This window comes from Microcebus murinus, chromosome 5, assembly GCF_040939455.1.
Source record: "Microcebus murinus isolate Inina chromosome 5, M.murinus_Inina_mat1.0, whole genome shotgun sequence".
Taxonomy (NCBI): domain Eukaryota; kingdom Metazoa; phylum Chordata; class Mammalia; order Primates; family Cheirogaleidae; genus Microcebus; species Microcebus murinus.
In genome coordinates, this window is record NC_134108.1 from 6679882 (window position 1) to 6696530 (window position 16649).

Below are 16649 nucleotides of genomic sequence, written 5' to 3' on the forward strand. Positions count from 1 at the left end.
GCGGGGCTCAGGTGGGGAGGGGAGTGGCTGTGGGTGAAGCTTCACCAGCCCCCTCCCTTACAGGTGTTGGGGACCACAGGTTTAATGTTTGGATGGCCTCATGCGGTTTCAGTGTTGGTAGGAAGAGAACTGTGTGCTGCTCCCATGATGAGACGGTTTAGAGAGCAATCGTGGGGTTTATCTGCTTGGATTTTGCAGGGAGGATAAATTGGTGGGTCATCTGCCCTGTGCTTAACGTAATGGGAGAGAAACCTGGGATCTGTCGGTTCATGCTATTATTTTTGCGATGTTTCTGATGACTCAGAGTTACCAGTGTGCGGATTAAATTAGGTCATCCAGAGATTCAGATGGAATCAGCGTTTATTGAGCATCTGTGTTTTCTGTAAGAGGCGGAGGGGGTGGGAGTCCCCCCAGGGCTGGGATGCATCGCTCAGTAAGCACTTCCGTTTGTTGGGCCTGGTACTTGCCACTTAAAACTTGGGGAGGGTCTGGGTAGGGATCCCCCCATGCACGTGCTCAGTCTAATGCAGTGCCGTGTATAAAGTGTAACCTAATGAGGGATCAGTGAATTCTTAATGAATGAATGGGTGCCTCCATGGACAGACAGCCTAATGAGTGAATAAACTTACCAGTGCATGAATGAACGTATGCATGAATTAAAGAACCCTGTCCTGGGTTCTACTTTAAACATTGCAAGGAACCTCTCGGCTTTCCTGAGCATCTTTTGCTCTAGAGCTTGATGGCCGAAGACAGACGAGAGAGGGAGAGAGGCGGCCCCGCTGCAGTTTGATCACTGCTCTTCCTAATGCAACTCTTCGAGGAATAGCCAGTCCCTAACGATCCCCAGAGCATTGTTCGTATCTGAGTACTTCAGTATTCCTGCGGCTGTATTTCAGAGCTATCTAGAAACAAGGAGACTGTAAGTCAAACTTATTTTGGGCACTCACAGCCAGCGATTCTGTCTTCGATAAATGATTCATGTCAGAAAAGCATTTAAGTGCATTTGTTTTCTAGTAAGTCTCTCTTCAGGTCCATTATGCATGAATCGAGCTGGAGAAATTGCCTGGGCTCACTTGGCATCCTTTGTGAAAGTCAAAGAAATGAAAGATTTAAAATCTGGCCGTATTGATCTCCCACCTTCCCCACACCTTTTACCAGAAGGTAGGGCTGGCAGCAACAGCATCTCCAAGAACTCAGGGGTCAAGGACACTTTGCAGACAGCGAGGAGGACCGAGAGGGATGCCCCAGAGAGGGAAGAGCCTAGTCGTTGGTGTCTGAGACGCAGAAGAAAAAGAGTGGCCACTTGCTGATTTCGCGCAAAGCTAGCGCCTCTGAGCTACGATAGCTCGCTAAATCACCCCGCTTAAAAAGTGAGCTCCTGTGAGCAGGAGGGGGCCAGCAGGGAGCTTCCCGCAAGCTCTGCTCCTGACGAGCCCGCCGCATTTGATGCCACCGTTAGTGTCCACGAAGCAGAAGCGCTGTGGTTGAGGCGCGTGGGCCGGCGGCCCCACTCCAGCTTCCTGGGCATCTGCCCTGCAGACCGCCGGCCTCGCTGGGACCTCCCGCCACCCTGTGGGGCCGCCGGTGCTGTCATTCCCCGTCGGCAGGTGAGGAAGCTGAGCTCTCTGGAGGCTAAGTGATGAGGACACACACGAGTCACCTCTGATCCCCTGACTCTAAGACCGGGTCCCTCCTCTTCACCTGTTTACTCAGCCGCTAGAGCAGCCGCAAATTCTAGGCTCCAAGAAGGCTTCAGTCGGCACAGGCCGGTGCAAAGTAAGTTCCCGATCCAATCCGTGCCTCCTAGCGTGTGTTTGCACAAAGTTAGCTGTTTTATGGAAGAGCTTCTCGTGCCCGTGCGGTTTTGTTACGTGGCCTTTAGGCTGGGGTTACCATCACTCTGCGTCTTCTTGCCCTCATGAGATAGTCCATCTCTGGCACCGGGAACCCCCCAGGTCTCGGGGTTTGGCCCGCTTGTCTGCGGCAGGCTATCTCGCTGGTTAGGAGCTTTGCTCATGTGGCCAAAGACAGTGTTTCATCCTGTGCAAAATGGGGCAGTTGACCCAGGCGGACTAGGGGGCTGGGCCAGAAGGGAGGGAGAGGCTTGTGCAACCTTACCAGCTTTCCTGGACAGGCGATGCCAGGAACGGGTCTGGCCATCTCCGTCTGGTGGCTCCATAGTGTTATCCCACGGTGTCCCGGCCCATCTGTTCACAGCATCAAAACGTGAGGTGTTTTGGCCGTAGTGGAGCCTGCTTAAAGGTTAAGGAGCTTCCAAATACTGGATAAATTATGGTTCTAACCCTTTCCCCGGTGGGTGTTAAAAATGAGAGTGCTAAATAATAAAATATAGTTAAGGATATTTCCAAAGTTTTTAGTTTTACCATAAGTCTTAATTTTCAAGTCTTTTTATTATTTGTTTTTGTTTTATTTTGAAATACTGAAGGTCAAATTTTTTTTTTTTAAATAATCTTTTTGGGTACCATGATTTGCTGATGACCTAAGAACACGCCTGTCTGTGCTGGTAAGTCAGCCCGGCCTCACCCCTGCCTGGAAGTCTTCCTGCTTCCCCCAAAGTGGCAGGCACTCTTCCGTCCACCTATTCTTCGTGTATTCTATGGTTGTCAGAATTGCGTCCTCAGCTGCTTGTTGTGAGGTGCTGTGGCATCAGGAAAATACAGGTGCATTCAAAGAGCACCACGGTGGTGGCAGTCTTGGTCTCATCAATACCAGTCTGCATTTCTCTTCCAGAAGGTAGAAACGAGGCTGTGTTGTATGTGCATCTCATTTCTTCAATGAGATGTGTGTAGAGAATTAAAAGTTACTACCTGACCGGGCGCGGTGGCTCACGCCTATAATCCCAGCACTCTGGGAGGCCGAGGCCGGTGGATTGCTCGAGGTCATGAGTTCAAAACCAGCCTGAGCAAGAGCGAGACCCCTGTCTCTACTATAAAATAGAAATAAATTAATTGGCCAATTAATATATATAGAAAAAATTAGCCGGGCATGGTGGTGCATGCCTGTAGTCCCAGCTACTTGGGAGGCTGAGGCAGGAAGATTGCTTGAGCCCAGAAGTTTGAGGTTGCTGTGAGCTAGGCTGACGCCACGGCACTCACTCTAGCCTGGGCAACAGAGCGAGACTCTGTCTCAAAAAAAAAAAAAAAAGTTATTACCTATTATTATGAAGAGAGCCTCAAAACCAATGACTTCCTTTGGGATGGGAATAAGGACATAATCATGTCACTAAAACTTGCCAGTGGGCTTTGAGGGTCCTGTGTGTCCCTTCAGCTCAGGGCCACCCTAGTAAGGAAAGCTGGGGTGCAGATGCTCTGGGGGGCCGCAGAGAAGGTGAGTCGGGAGGAGACAGCCCCCAGACAGCCCGGGGTGGGGCAGGGACTGGGATTGAGGGTCCTTCACACGGCTGTCTTGCTGGGTGCTTTTGCGTATTTGTGCATTGAATTGTCATAACAGTCCCGGGAGGCAGGGGTTACGACCTCCATTAACAGAGGTGGAAACTGAGGCTGGGAGACAGGTGTTAAGCTACTTGCCACAGATGGTGCAGTTAGGATGCGGGGCCTCTCCACGCTGGCTTTGGCCACCCAGCTGTCTCCCACGCCGGCTGCCAGTCCTGACCGGGTCACTGCGGTGACGGTGGGAGTAGAGTAGGAGGTGGTTTATGCGCTGAACACTCTTCTCATTTGTAGTGGCAACCCCCTCACAGCTGATCCTCTTGGCCCAGAGCTGGGTCTCGGGCTGCCCCCTTTGACACACCCTGGGGCTGGCTGCAAGCAGACACCTCGGCCCCCATGTGTTTTCAGCCTTTTCAGGTCTGTCACAGAACAGGCGGCCACGGCCACTTGACAATCGCGATGATGATGATGAAGATCACAACAGTGATTTCTGTTCACCTTGCATCCCGCTTTCCTTCCATAGCTGAAAAGGTTTCATTATTAGTCGGAATATACTCCTTTAAAGCAGAAATGTGGGCGTTTCTCCATTTGGAAGATTAATTTTTCTCATTTCATTTTAGTTTTGGGTTTCATGATACTGGATTTTTCATCAGGACTTGGTAGAATGTTTTTGGAAACTTCCATAGGTTGGATATAATTTTAAAATATTCCTTCCGCTGAGCACCTTTTACATGAGCTCACACACATTCTTGGTTGTTGGAAATGCATCCAGGTGGCTGGTGCCCTTAGACGGGCACCAACACTGAGCTCAGCGTCCTCCAGCCCCAGTGACCCTGGGGGACAGCTGGATCGGGGTGCAGAGGTGGTGGGCCTTCCACCCCGAGGAGGCTGCGACTGGGCTCTCCAGGACTCACTGGCGGAGGGCAGTAGCTTAAAAACTCGAGATCACCCCAGCCGTGAGAAACGGGACCATGAACTGAAATGTGGGAGGGTCGCATGAAGGCCGAAGTTCTTGGGGAGTCTAGCTGCCTCGGCCACATTGTCTCACGGGCAGCATTAACGGTAGTCCAGGCCCGGCCCCCACCTTTACTCTCATGTTGCCTACTCTAATTAACCTCAGTTTCCTCATCTATGATATAAGGATGATGGTACCTTCCATGGTGGGCTTTTGTGACGATTAGTGAGATAAGGTATGCCAAACATTTATTCTATTGATCCCACTGCCCTGGTTACTGTTCAGAAAACCTGCAGTGTTTACCTGTAAATATTTCCGTCTCACAGAGGTTAAATCGACAGAAGGCCTTGGAGAACACCTAATTTCATTTCCTTCCATCTTTATTCCTTCTGATGGAAAAAGTTACCGAGGTTATCCACCTGTGTTTTTGCTTCTGTGTCTTGGTTTCCTTGAATTAGATATAAAAGCTCTTTAGAATTTGTTTTTCTCCCAGAAGCTACTCAGAGCTATTAAGCATGAACTTAGATGCATCAGTTTTCTGTAGACCTAAATTTTTATCATCTTACAGTTGGACTCTGGAGAGGGACTACGGGTTATCAGACGACATAATGAAAAAGTTGAGTGTGATTTATGGCTTCTTCAGAGTTTGGTTTTCATGGACACCATGTACTGTTCGGGGATCTTGGACAAAGGACTGTTCTATGAAATTTTAAAAGAAGCTAATTTTATATAGGCTTCTGTCAAACCATTAGACAATGATGATTTTTTAATTGAGGAATATTTTAGTTAGAGATGGTCCCCAAGACAGTTGAATTTGGTCTAGAGTACTTTTTCTCCTGTTTCGTTTTGGGTTGTAGGCCCACCTAACTCCAAGGACTCCACCAACCGAACTCAGCCTCGTTCGTCAGGACTAAGCTAAGAAGCTTCCTCAGAGTCCCACAGGGCAGCGGCTGCCCCCGTGGGGACTTTGGCTAAGTTCACTCCAGCTGAAGGAGGGCCAGCAATGGGAACGGTCCGCACCCGGGACAGCCCCGCCGTTTCCCCTGGGGGGGAGGGCACCGTGGTCCCCAGGCATCCTCTGCCCTGCAGACCAAAGGCGGTGGTCCCGGGACGGAATTCGCCAGCTTTCCCCACGTTAACCGTGCTGCTGTCTCTGCCGGTCCCTGAAGTTTCTCTTTTATTCCTCTGGGTAACTGGACCCGCTTGAGGACCTTCTCAGCAGATGGGAGATGGGGAACAGAGGCGCTGGCTTCCCTAATCACTACTGAGGAAGAGTGCACTGGAATGAAGGAAAAGCCTGCCTTGGGGAATGCGTCGGTTTGGTGGGGTCGGAAGGGATGTCAGAGCTCGCCCAGGCAGCGTCTTCCTAAAGATGAAGATGATGAAGCCGTGGGCTGGCCCTGGCTTCGGGTGGACTGACGTGCATACGTGTGCAGTGTGTGTGTGCGTGTGTGTGTCTGTGTGTACAAAGATAACTGCTCTTACTGTTTTCTTCCAGTTTTTTTTTCTATGCTTGATTTTAGAGTTGCAGTTATTCTTTCTGTATAATTTTGTACCTTTTGTCACTTAACATCATAATGAAAATTTATCCGTTTTACTGCAAACCTGTTATAGTGACACTTCATACTGTTGGATGGGTCTCTCATAGTTTACTTTCCCTCCCTCATGTCAGAAATGTAAGTTTTTCTAATTTTTTGGTGCTTGTAAAGAGTAGTTGTTGAATATCTTTATATATGGAGAATGTCCTAAAATCTAGTTTTGCCCTTACGATAGGTTATCTGGAGTTGGTTTTTACGGATCAGGCAGGGTGATTGATGCGTGTGTCAGATTCCTCGCTGGAAGGACAGAGGGGGTTCGCACTCACAGGAGGCGGGGGCTCCCATTTTGTCTCATCTCCGTAGAGTGCGGTGTTATTATTTAAAAAATAACTAATTTGGCATATAAAAAGTAGTATAAAAGAATTTGCATTTCTTTGATCTCTTTTTGTATGTTTTGTGAGCTGTCCTGGATTTTGAGGCCACAAGAGCCTCAATAAGGTGGTGGTGTTTAGATTTTAATATGATGCTAAATTGGGCGTGGGCATTACTTCAGCAGTTCTTCCTGGACCGATTTCTCTGGAAGGAGTTTCGCTGCTTCTATAGCCATGGCCTGGTTCAGTGCTGTAATGTGAGTGTGTGTGTGTGTGTGTGTCTTTCAAAACACGCTAGTGACAGAGCCAGTGCCGTTCAGGTTCAGCCTCTCTTCCTGAGTGCGACTGAAGTCCATGCTTATTTAGTAGTTTCATAATGTTGAATAAGGAGAATATCTGAGTCTTAACTGGGGTTCTCTTGTTTGTTGCCTAATGTGATGCCTTGAGCTGACAGCTCTGTGTGTATTTAGAGAAGAATGCGGTCTGAATCCTCTCCCGGGTAGACTCTGAGCTTGCTTTTATTTGCTTATGTTTCCACCAACATAGGCTGGGCGGCATATGGTGCCATCTGCTTTCCGCACACACAGAACTCACTGCAGGAGCCCGCTAGGCCAGCGGCCCTGCTGCTGTGTGCGCCTGGCTCTCCGTGTCAGGGGACCTTCACGTTCCAAATGAGAGAGCCACTGTGGCCGACAGCCCTGAGCTGCCCGCGCTTTAGTGCTTTCCCAGGCCCACTTCCTTATCCACGTGCTCTGGGAAGCTTATCGCGTAGTTGAGAAGGCAAAGCATGCGTGAGTTCTTGCAAATGTATCGTCTTCCATTTCTGAGTCACTAGCAGAAAAGTAAAGGTTAGAATGAAAACATACGGGGGAGGGGGATGCTTTAACACGCTTGAAAGCAAATTAAAGAAAATGTCAGGATCTAGGTGTGTAGTAAGAAGGAAAACCGAGCCGATTTGCGTGTCATTGGCTTTTCTAGAAATGCCAAAGTAATATGTCTTAGCTGCTCCCTCTTTGCCTTCTTAGTTTCTTACAAACGATGAAAAACTCCTCCCAATTCTTGGGTGCCTCCCGTTCCAGGCAGTGGGTTAAGCGTTTCAAATGCATCGTTGTACTTGATCCCACAACCACCGCATGCTGTTGGTGTTGTTCTGATTTCACAGAGGAGGAAACTGAGGGCCACGTAAGTTAAGCAGCTTCACAGCTGTAACGTGGCTGAGCTTGGATTTGTAGGCAGAACTGCCCGACTCTCAACGTCAGCACCCTAACGACTGTGCTGGGTTGCCCATGCTGATGACGGTGCCTGCCTGGACCCCAGGTGGCCTGGGGCTGCCTTCACATTTCACAGCTTCTCTTGTCTTGCTGGCTGGGTTGTCACCTTTTCTCTCTCTTTAATAGGACGTGCCAGCCCTTAGCCCTTTCTCATCTCCTTAGCAGCATGCCTTTTCCTCCCTCGGAGACCCGCAGGTGCCTAGCACTCACTGCGCATGCCCGTGGCCGACCACACCTAACCTCTAGGGGGCCGAGAAATGGGATCCATCCGGGTCTGTCCCCAGAGGGGGCAGCTCTCACTCTCGTCACAGAAAAACGTGATAAAACGCAGAGAAGAAAAAAAAAAGAAATCGGCCCTACTCCTTCCTCCAGAATTTAGCCGTTATTAATAGGTAGCTATGCACATAGAAATAGATGTGGATGTGAATGATGTATATGCACACATTATTATGTTATAATGCAGAACCATAATCATGCTTCTTTGTGAACTTTTTTTTACTCAGTATATTCTAATATTCTCTAAAGGTCTACACTAACTGACTTAACCCCTTTGTCACCCTGTTGGCTCAGTCAGCCCCAGCGTTGCCCACATCCTCATATGAACAGCTTATTTTTACGTCCAGATGGTGCTGAAGGAGGCTCTCGCTGGTGTTCAGTAACCCCCGACCTCGACATTAATGACGGTTACCTGTTTTTCAAACAGCTATTAGACTCGTAGCCAACAGTTTTACAATATGCCTTCAAGGATGGCCAGGGACTTCATCAAATGATTACATTCAAAATCTACCAAACCATCAGTAGATTGGGAAATAAAGGCAATTTGGAGTAAATTCTCCTGAACCTTTTGTGATTCCTAGTGACGTGTTCAGAATGCTGGTGCAATGTATACTAAACCCATAGGTGGTCAGACTCTGCCTTCTGGAAAATTCAGATAATGTTATCTACATTAGATTTCCTGGCGTGCATTTTCCCTCTTTTCTGTGATTTCTCTTAAAAATGCCTTCCTGTTTCCACGCTCCCTTCTGTATGTCGCCTCAGTTTGCAGGGTGGTGGTTTGTGTGATGACAATCCTCCCTCTGCCTATTCCTGCAGAGCTAGTGTGTGCTGTGAGCCGTCATCTAGCCCTGTCTGCCCCCCCAGAGATGACAGTTGGGGGCCTCAGTACGCAGATTTCACTGCACGAGCCCTCTGGAAGAGAATGCCCGGGAGGGTTTGGCATCCTGCACTTGGCATCCCCAGGGGTGGTTCTCAAGGGCATGTGGGTGACCTTCAGGAAGAGGCCCCCTGGCGTGTAGCCCACTGCCATGTATCTTGCTGAGCACCCAAGCCCAGCACAAGTGACACCAGTTTTGGATTTTTGAGCACATGAGTTCATCATTGTTGCCCTGATGATGAGAAATATCTTTATTCAGAGAAATATGACATGGCAACAGCTTCACAGTTACTCGTTGATTTAGAACCTCGTTAAGTCACTTCTGACATTCTCAGAAACAGAATAAAATTCTCTGTCCTATCCTTGCCTCTCAGGATAAACTACTAAAGCGGGTTTGCTGGAAAGATTCTTTCCATAACATTCTAGGTACTTACAAAGCTGAATGGGAAATAGGCAAAGTATTTAAAAATGTTTTCTCTCTAGTTATTTTCATCACTGGTCAGGTATTTATAACATCTTTCTCTCAGTATGACGCGAAATTGGGTACTTGCCACGAGAAGAGAAAGCTCTCCTCTATTCAAGATGGGAAGGACGGGTCCTCCAGACCTCTACCTGGAATAAACTTAACACATAATCACATTTGTGCACTAGACCTTTCCTCCTGTATAATTTCACCTTGTCTCTCTTTTAATATAATCAGCCCTAAAACTTAAGTCAGTTGGATTATCGAACAACTCATAGCACTTCTCACCCTGTTCTTCAGGCAATTCCTTGACTATTCTTAATTTTTGCTTTTGCATATAAGTTTGAGAAGCAGCTTAAGTTCCACAAGACCAAAAAACGACAGCCTCCTTGGGATTTTGATTAGATCCTGTTACCCCTTTTTGGAGATAGACAAACTGAGATTCAGAAAGGTCAATTTGCCCAGAGATACACAACCAGTAAGGGACCGGGCTTCAAAGTCAGGGAGTTGAACTCCCAAGCTCAGCTCGAACACAACACCGGTCTAGCAAAGGGGACCTGAGGACCTTTGTGGGGGTTAACAACCCAAGACCCCAAACAAAGCAAGGTTTGTCTGCCTGATTCCTCCTAAGGCTCGTCTGTCTGTCTGCGATTCCCTCTTAGACATCCCCGATCTGGTGTTAGACCCTGGTTCGTGCAGGACTAGTGAGGGTTTTAACTCAGGGCGGTCCTTGAAATTTTACAAGGAAAAAAAAAATGTAATGCCCGAATTTCCGTAATTCCCTAATACTGCACTAGTGACTGAGGAGGGCGGCATTTAATCCCTTGCATCTCCCATGTCAGTTGACTTCCTTTTCTTAGTGTCAGGTCAGCAAAGCCAAGGGTTTGCCAACTATTTTATAAATGCCAGACCCCAGAAACCTAGTGAAGAATCCAATTTTGTCTGGACACATTGTCTCGAAGGTATGAGCAGCTAGTCCAGGGTCAGTGAATAAGCTTGCATGCATATTCAACATCAGACCAAAGCTGCTGCCGAGCTGCAAACCAGCACAAATCACTCCTTTTTGTGTGGCTCCCAGAGTCCAGTGCGTGGAGGGTGAGCTGCCAGCTTAATGCCTGTTCCTTATGGGAGACTGGGACGCCGGAACTAAGTACACGGCATTTCCATGGACATTTCCAGGTTGTAAAACTACTTACCGTGTTTCCTTGAAAATAAGACAGGGTCTTATGTTTATTTTTCCTCAAGAAGACACCCTAGGGCTTATTTTCAGGGGATGTGTTATTTTTTTTAAGTACGGCACAACAATCTACATTTATTCAAATATATAGTTAAGTCGTCGTCTTCCGGAACATCATCATTACTCTCCAAACCCCGAATTCCATCCTGAATTTCTTGCGACTCTATTTCCTTTAGCATCATTGGCCCCAATCTCTCATGTCGAGCGATAGAGCTCTCATGGGGCGGATGAGGAGGGCTGCTCGTCTTCTTTCCGGCTCCGCGACGAAAAGCATGGGTTGTGCAGATGCGCTGCGTAGCCACGACCCATCACTAGGGCTTATTTTTGGGGTAAGGCTTCTATTGCACAAATGCTTAGAAATCCTGCTAGGGCTTATTTTATGGGTAGGTCTTATTTTCGGGGAAACACAGCAAGGAGTTTCACAACCTGGAAATGTCTGTGGAAATGCCGTGTGGGGAAGGCCAGAGATGTGATTCAGACCTGCAGGCCTTGCATGGGTGCCAGAGAGCAGACCTTCTGGGGCCTGAAGAATGGGGTGTCTCAGCTAAGCTCAGCTGATTTCAGAGAAATAGGGCCAAGGGGTCCCATTCCTCTCCTATCAGAAATGCGTAGGAATCTCACAGACATGCACCTGCCTTCTAGATGCACCAGTGGGAACCTGCCTCCCTCTGACTGTCCTCATGCCTGGGACCATCCTCAGAACCACCCAGATGACACAGGAGCGAGTTCCATTTTATGCTCCTCTCTGAGCATAATTTGCAGTTATGAACTTCACGAGGGGCTGCGCTGTCTTTTGCCCTTGGTGTGACTTCAGGGCTGCTCTGCCAACAGGAGTTCTGAGTGCGGGAGAACCTCTCCCCATGCCTCGGGCAGAACAGGGGAAAGAGTTAAGGCTGAGCCCCGAAGTCAGGCATCCAGTGTGTCAGCCTTAGGCAAGTCAGCTAACCTAGCAGTTTTTTTTTTGGTTTTTTTTTGAGACAGAGTCTCACTCTGTTGCCCTGGCTAGAGTGCCGTGATGTAAGCCTAGCTCACAGCAACCTCAAACTGCTGGGCTCAAGAAATCCTCCTGCCTCAGCCTCCCGAGTAGCTGGGACTACAGGCATGCACCACCATGCCCAGCTAATTTTCTTTCTATTTTTGGTAGAAACAGGGTCTCTCTCTTGCTCAGGCTGGTCTCGAACTCCTGAGCTCAAACGATCCTCCTGCCTCTGCCTCCCAGAGTGCTAGGATTACAGGCACGAGCCACTGTGCCCAGCCTGTCTCAGTTTCTTATTCTGAAAAGTGGGATAATAATACTCATCTCATGGTATTCATGGGAGCCTTAAAAATGGGAAAATACATCTGAAACTATTACAGATGCTCCTTGCTTTATGATGGAGTTACATCCTGATAAACCCACCGTAAATTGAAAATATTGTAAGTGGAAAATGCATCACTCAACCGACCTTCCGTAGCTTAGCTTAGCCTGACTGAAATGTGCTCAGAGCACCTACACTAGCGTCCAGTTGGGTAAAATCATCTAACGCAAAGCCTATTGCATAATAAAGTGCTGAATATCTCCCGTAATTCACTGAATACCGAGCGTGAAAAACAGAATGGTCATGTGTGTACACGGAGCTTCCGCCACGTCCACGCCACTTTTGCACCCTCGTAAAGTTGAAAATCTGAACCATTATAAGTCGGGGTGTGGCTATAGACAGGTGGTTCTTTTTGCTAGCGTTATTAATAAAGAGAGTAAGGAATCTAGGGTCCCTTAGTCCTTACTGCCAGAGCTTCCTTCGTCCTGCAGTGTGGGCTATCCCTGGGGCGTTCGCGAGGCTCTTCCGCTGCCGGGGCAGCAGGTGTGCCACCCTTCGGCTTGCTGTGCCATCGGAGTGTTTGAGACTCCCGCTTTCGCCTATTTTCTCAAAGAAAACCGTTTACTTCCCGAGCCATAAAGTCATTTCATTGTTCCCTCTGGATCTGGGGAGACGGATGTAGGACTGTGAGTGCGGTCGCTGTGTGTGTGTGCGTAGAGTTTCTTTCTGATGTCAGGAGCGTGGGGGTGGCGGGCCAGGGAGGGGTGGTGGGGTCGTTTTCTTACCTGCATAGTTAATTCGTGTGTGTGCTGATACCCGCAAAGTTCAGCCCTTGTCTACCTTCGTTAAATCATCCTACAAATATTTTTTAAAAATCAAGCTCCCACCACGTGCCCGTGACGCTTCTAAGGTGCTAGGGGGGCGGCGCTCTTCGAGGTAGTCGTGGTCCTAGGGAGGCTGGCAGAGTAGAGGAGGAAAGTCAGCAAGAGCAGTAGCGGAGCGTGGTAGATGCCCTACTAGTGCAGGCAGCTCGGGGACTGGGGCCCACCCCACACCTGTCCCCGCCCCACCCGCCCAGGGCAGGCTGCAGTTCAGGGCAGTCCTGTGGGAAGTGAGGGCGAAGCTGGGGTCTGAAGGATGAGAGCAAGTGGAGGGAGATGAGAGAGGACTCGGGCCAAGGTGGCCGCAGGAGGCAGGGCCCTGTCCTGTGAGTCCAGCCACAAGGGTGGGGCCGTGGCTCCCGGCTGGCTCAGCTGCGGCTCCCTCCATGGGGGAGGCTGTAGAACCCTGGCCAAGCGTGTCACCTTCCAGGCCTCAACTTCCCCATCTGCCACAGAAGTACCCACCTTTGAGGGTGCTGGGAAAATTAAAGGACTATTTGTAAAGGGCTTAGACCGTGCCCAACAGGAAGTAAGCACTATATATCAATGTTTGCTAAACAAAAATAAATCAACTCGTGTACGGTGAGTTTAACCTCAAGTGTATGTTTGTCTTTGAAGAACATTTTTTTCTCGACTATAAAAGCATATCATGTTCTTGCTAATGCTTAATATTCGTTTGTGTTTTAGACAATTTCCTGAGTCCTGGAGCTTTCTTCCTTCTGGAAACATCCTACTGCGGGTATTTATTTATTTTTGAATAAAGGCGGCCGCACATCATGGACCTCGTTGGATTGCTGAAGTCTCAGTTCCTATGCCACCTGGTCTTCTGCTACGTGTTCATCGCCTCGGGCCTGATCATCAACACCATCCAGCTCTGCACGCTCGTGCTCTGGCCCATCAACAAGCAGCTCTTCAGGAAGATCAACTGCAGGCTGTCCTATTGCATCTCAAGCCGTAAGATACTCACTCACAATCCTGTATTTGCATCTTCCCTGGGGATGTGCGTATCAGAGTTATGGCTCTGGATAGGGGTTCGCTGGGCTTGCGCTGTGTGCTAAGCTGTTTCTTTGGTTTCCCTTGTTTTATATTTGAAATGGCTATTTTTGTCCTTGTTCCTCAAAAATTATTTTTGAATGAGTAATGCCAATAGCACAAAACCCAGCAGGCACAGAGGGTATACTGTAAAAAGTTAACGTGCATTCTGTCACTGTTTCTCTAGTTTTCCTCCTCAGAAGCGATCAGTATTAATGATTTCTTGTCATCCTTACAGAAATAGTGTCTATATATATGTGGCTCTTATGCATGTACATGTATGTGTGTGAATCTTTGTGTACACATACATGATACATGTATTTTTTTAGAAAACGAAATGGGAATATACTATTCTCTTGTTAATTTTTTCCTTCAACTTTTTATTTTGAGATAATTGTGGATTTACATGCAGTTGTAAGAAATAATACAGAGAAATCCCATATTCTCTTCAGCAAGTTTCCCCGTGGTAGCAAATCACATAGCTGAAGTACAATATTCCAACCCGAAAATTTCCATTGGTGCGATCCACCAGCCCCACTCAGATCTCTACTCTTCTACGCACTCATTTGTGTGTGTGTGTTTGATTATGCTAGGCTATTTTAAGCATGACTAATTCAACCGGCCTGAGTTTCAACAATTAAAAGAGATGAAACATGTCTCTCCCTGCCTTTCTTCTCTTCAATCCTCCCACCGCCATTTCCAACAGAGTGTCCTGTCATCTCTAAACCCAGAGAAGAATAGCTGTAGTTGTTATTCCTAGAGTGACATCCTAGAGTGACAGAGCGAGTGGTTCCTGCATGTCCAGGTACCCAGTCCTGTAAAAACAGCCCAGGCAGAGGTGTCTGTTTCTCAGCCACCATTGGTTCAAGGGTTATTTTCAAATAGATGGTGCCTCAAACCACCAAAAGAGAGAAAAAAAATGAGATCAGTGTATTCTGATGTTTTAGAGATGTGTTTTGTTGTTGCTGATGATTAACCTTTAGTCTATACCTACTCTCAAAAGCAGAGGACACAGTGTATCATTAGCAATCATATATATGGGTATGATTAGATTTCAAAATATGAGCTCTTTCAAATTAAGTAATTAAAAAACTCTCAGCTACCTTAGATTTAGATTATGCCAAGAATACAAAATTATCAATCTTTTTTTTTGGGGGGAGGGGGGGATGGAGTCTCATTCTGTACCTGGGCTAAAGGGCTGTGGTGTCAGCCTAGCTCACAGCAACCTCAAACTCCTGGCTCAAGTGATTCTCCTGCCTCAGCCTCCCCAGTAGCTGAGACTACAGGTGTGTGCCACCACACCCAGCTAATTTTTGTATTTTTTGTAGAGATGGGGGTCTTGCTCTTGATCAGGCTGGTCTTGAACTCCAGACCTCAAGCGATCCTCCTGCCTTGGCCTCCCAGAGTGCTAGGATTACAGGCGTGAGCCACCACACCCGGCCCAAAATTATTAATATATTTTTGATGCCCTTTAAATAAACCAATCAAATTTGAATTTCCGTCAAAATACAAGCTATGTACAATTATCCAAATGGGTTACTGCTGAGCCCGTCAGTTCTTGTTAAACTTCAAAATACTTGTGAGAGGAAAAAGTGACATTGTTCTTCATGATTTCTTTCACCAATTCAGAAGTTGCAAATATTTCTGATACTGTTTCTTACATGGCTTGAGTGCAAGACCTACTGTATCTTATATTAGAATGCTTTGCATAAATGTCTTGAAAATTTTCATAAGATTATGAAGCTGAGTTACAATTGTAAAACAGTATCTTTACTCTACCTGTCTGTGGCCTGTTGGGTACAGCCACCAATGCAGTCCAGTACTATGTGAGGTACTTTTCCTTGTCATGCACTTTAACATTCGTCTCCTAGTGTTTAGCCTCTTCAGGGGTATAGAAAAAGGAAAAATGTGTCAGAACAGATTGGAAGAGAGAGGAGTTTGAATAATTGAGGGAAAGGAGATAGTTGACTGAGATTTACCTTATCATTTTAACCGTCTTTTGACCCTCCAGCAGTAGGTTTCTGTTTCAGCAGAATTTAAATTTAACAAAGCAGTGCTGATTGCGCTTTTCATTGAAAACTGCATTTATATGATAATTTGCATGCACCTATGGAGGTTCCACAATCTGTCGGTTTGCAATGTGAAATCCTGTACGTTTCTAGTCGTAACCCCTATCCAAATTTCCAGCAGAATGTTAAGAATCGGGCTTCTCACGTGGAGTTAGGAAGCAGGAAATAAGATTCGGGGTCGGAGTTCCTGAGAGTACTGTAATTTGGTTTTGGTTGGTGGTGGAGACACACCAAGGCGATGTCAGGATCACGTAGATATTTTTCCGAGGATGTTTTAGCCAGCTCGTCTCTGGTGGAAATTGAGACGTGTAACAAATTCATAAAGCAAGGTGGACTTTTTACCCATCACAAATTGAATTATTTAGAACAAACTCCAAATGAAACTTAATAATTACCCGCCCAAGACAACCGGCGTCTCAGCGCATCACGCGCGAAGGGCGAGCAGTCTAGCTTTACTGAAAGACCCAGAAGCACCTCCCTCCAGGGGCCTCCCACGGTGATCTGTCCCCGAGGAGGGAAGCTTCCGTGGGTCTGGCTGTAGCAGAGACATTTCATCACGATGTGGAGGGGGAAGGGAGGATTTCTCCCTCTAGGAGAGCAGTCCTGGCTCGTGGAAGCAGAGAACGTGGTAGAAGGGGAGGCTGAGCCATCCTGGGGTGGCTCACAGGCACCACATTGCCATGCATCTGTCCACATTCGGGACCGAGTCTACCCTCACCGGATTCTCCATTCGTGGTCTCCCAGGAGGTGTTGGGTAGCAGAGCTGTTCTCTTCTTCTCTTTACGATACTTGCTCTAGGTAATTGACAGAGTTCCTCACAGCCTGAGCTGTTCCACAACAACCAAAGACATGTGACAAGACAGAATATTCTGGAAGCTCTGCCGGGCCACCGACCACCTGCAGGTGATGGTTTGTGGCAAGCCGGCAGCGTGCATAGGAGACGGCGACGCAGCTTCCTCGTGCCTTAACTC

At 47.6% G+C, this 16649-nt stretch overlaps 1 protein-coding gene across 3 annotated transcripts in view; it reads left to right on the top strand.

Annotated features, from left to right (window-relative positions):
• Nucleotides 1–16649, top strand: part of AGPAT4 (1-acylglycerol-3-phosphate O-acyltransferase 4) — a 103828-nt gene that overhangs the window by 24895 nt on the left and 62284 nt on the right. For all 3 annotated transcript variants that reach the window (XM_012759626.2, XM_076002811.1, XM_012759627.2), the window contains one exon: nt 13265–13531. In XM_012759626.2, coding sequence (XP_012615080.1) covers nt 13354–13531 — 178 coding nt within the window. In that variant the 5' untranslated portion in view covers nt 13265–13353. The remainder of the gene's footprint in view (nt 1–13264; nt 13532–16649) is intronic.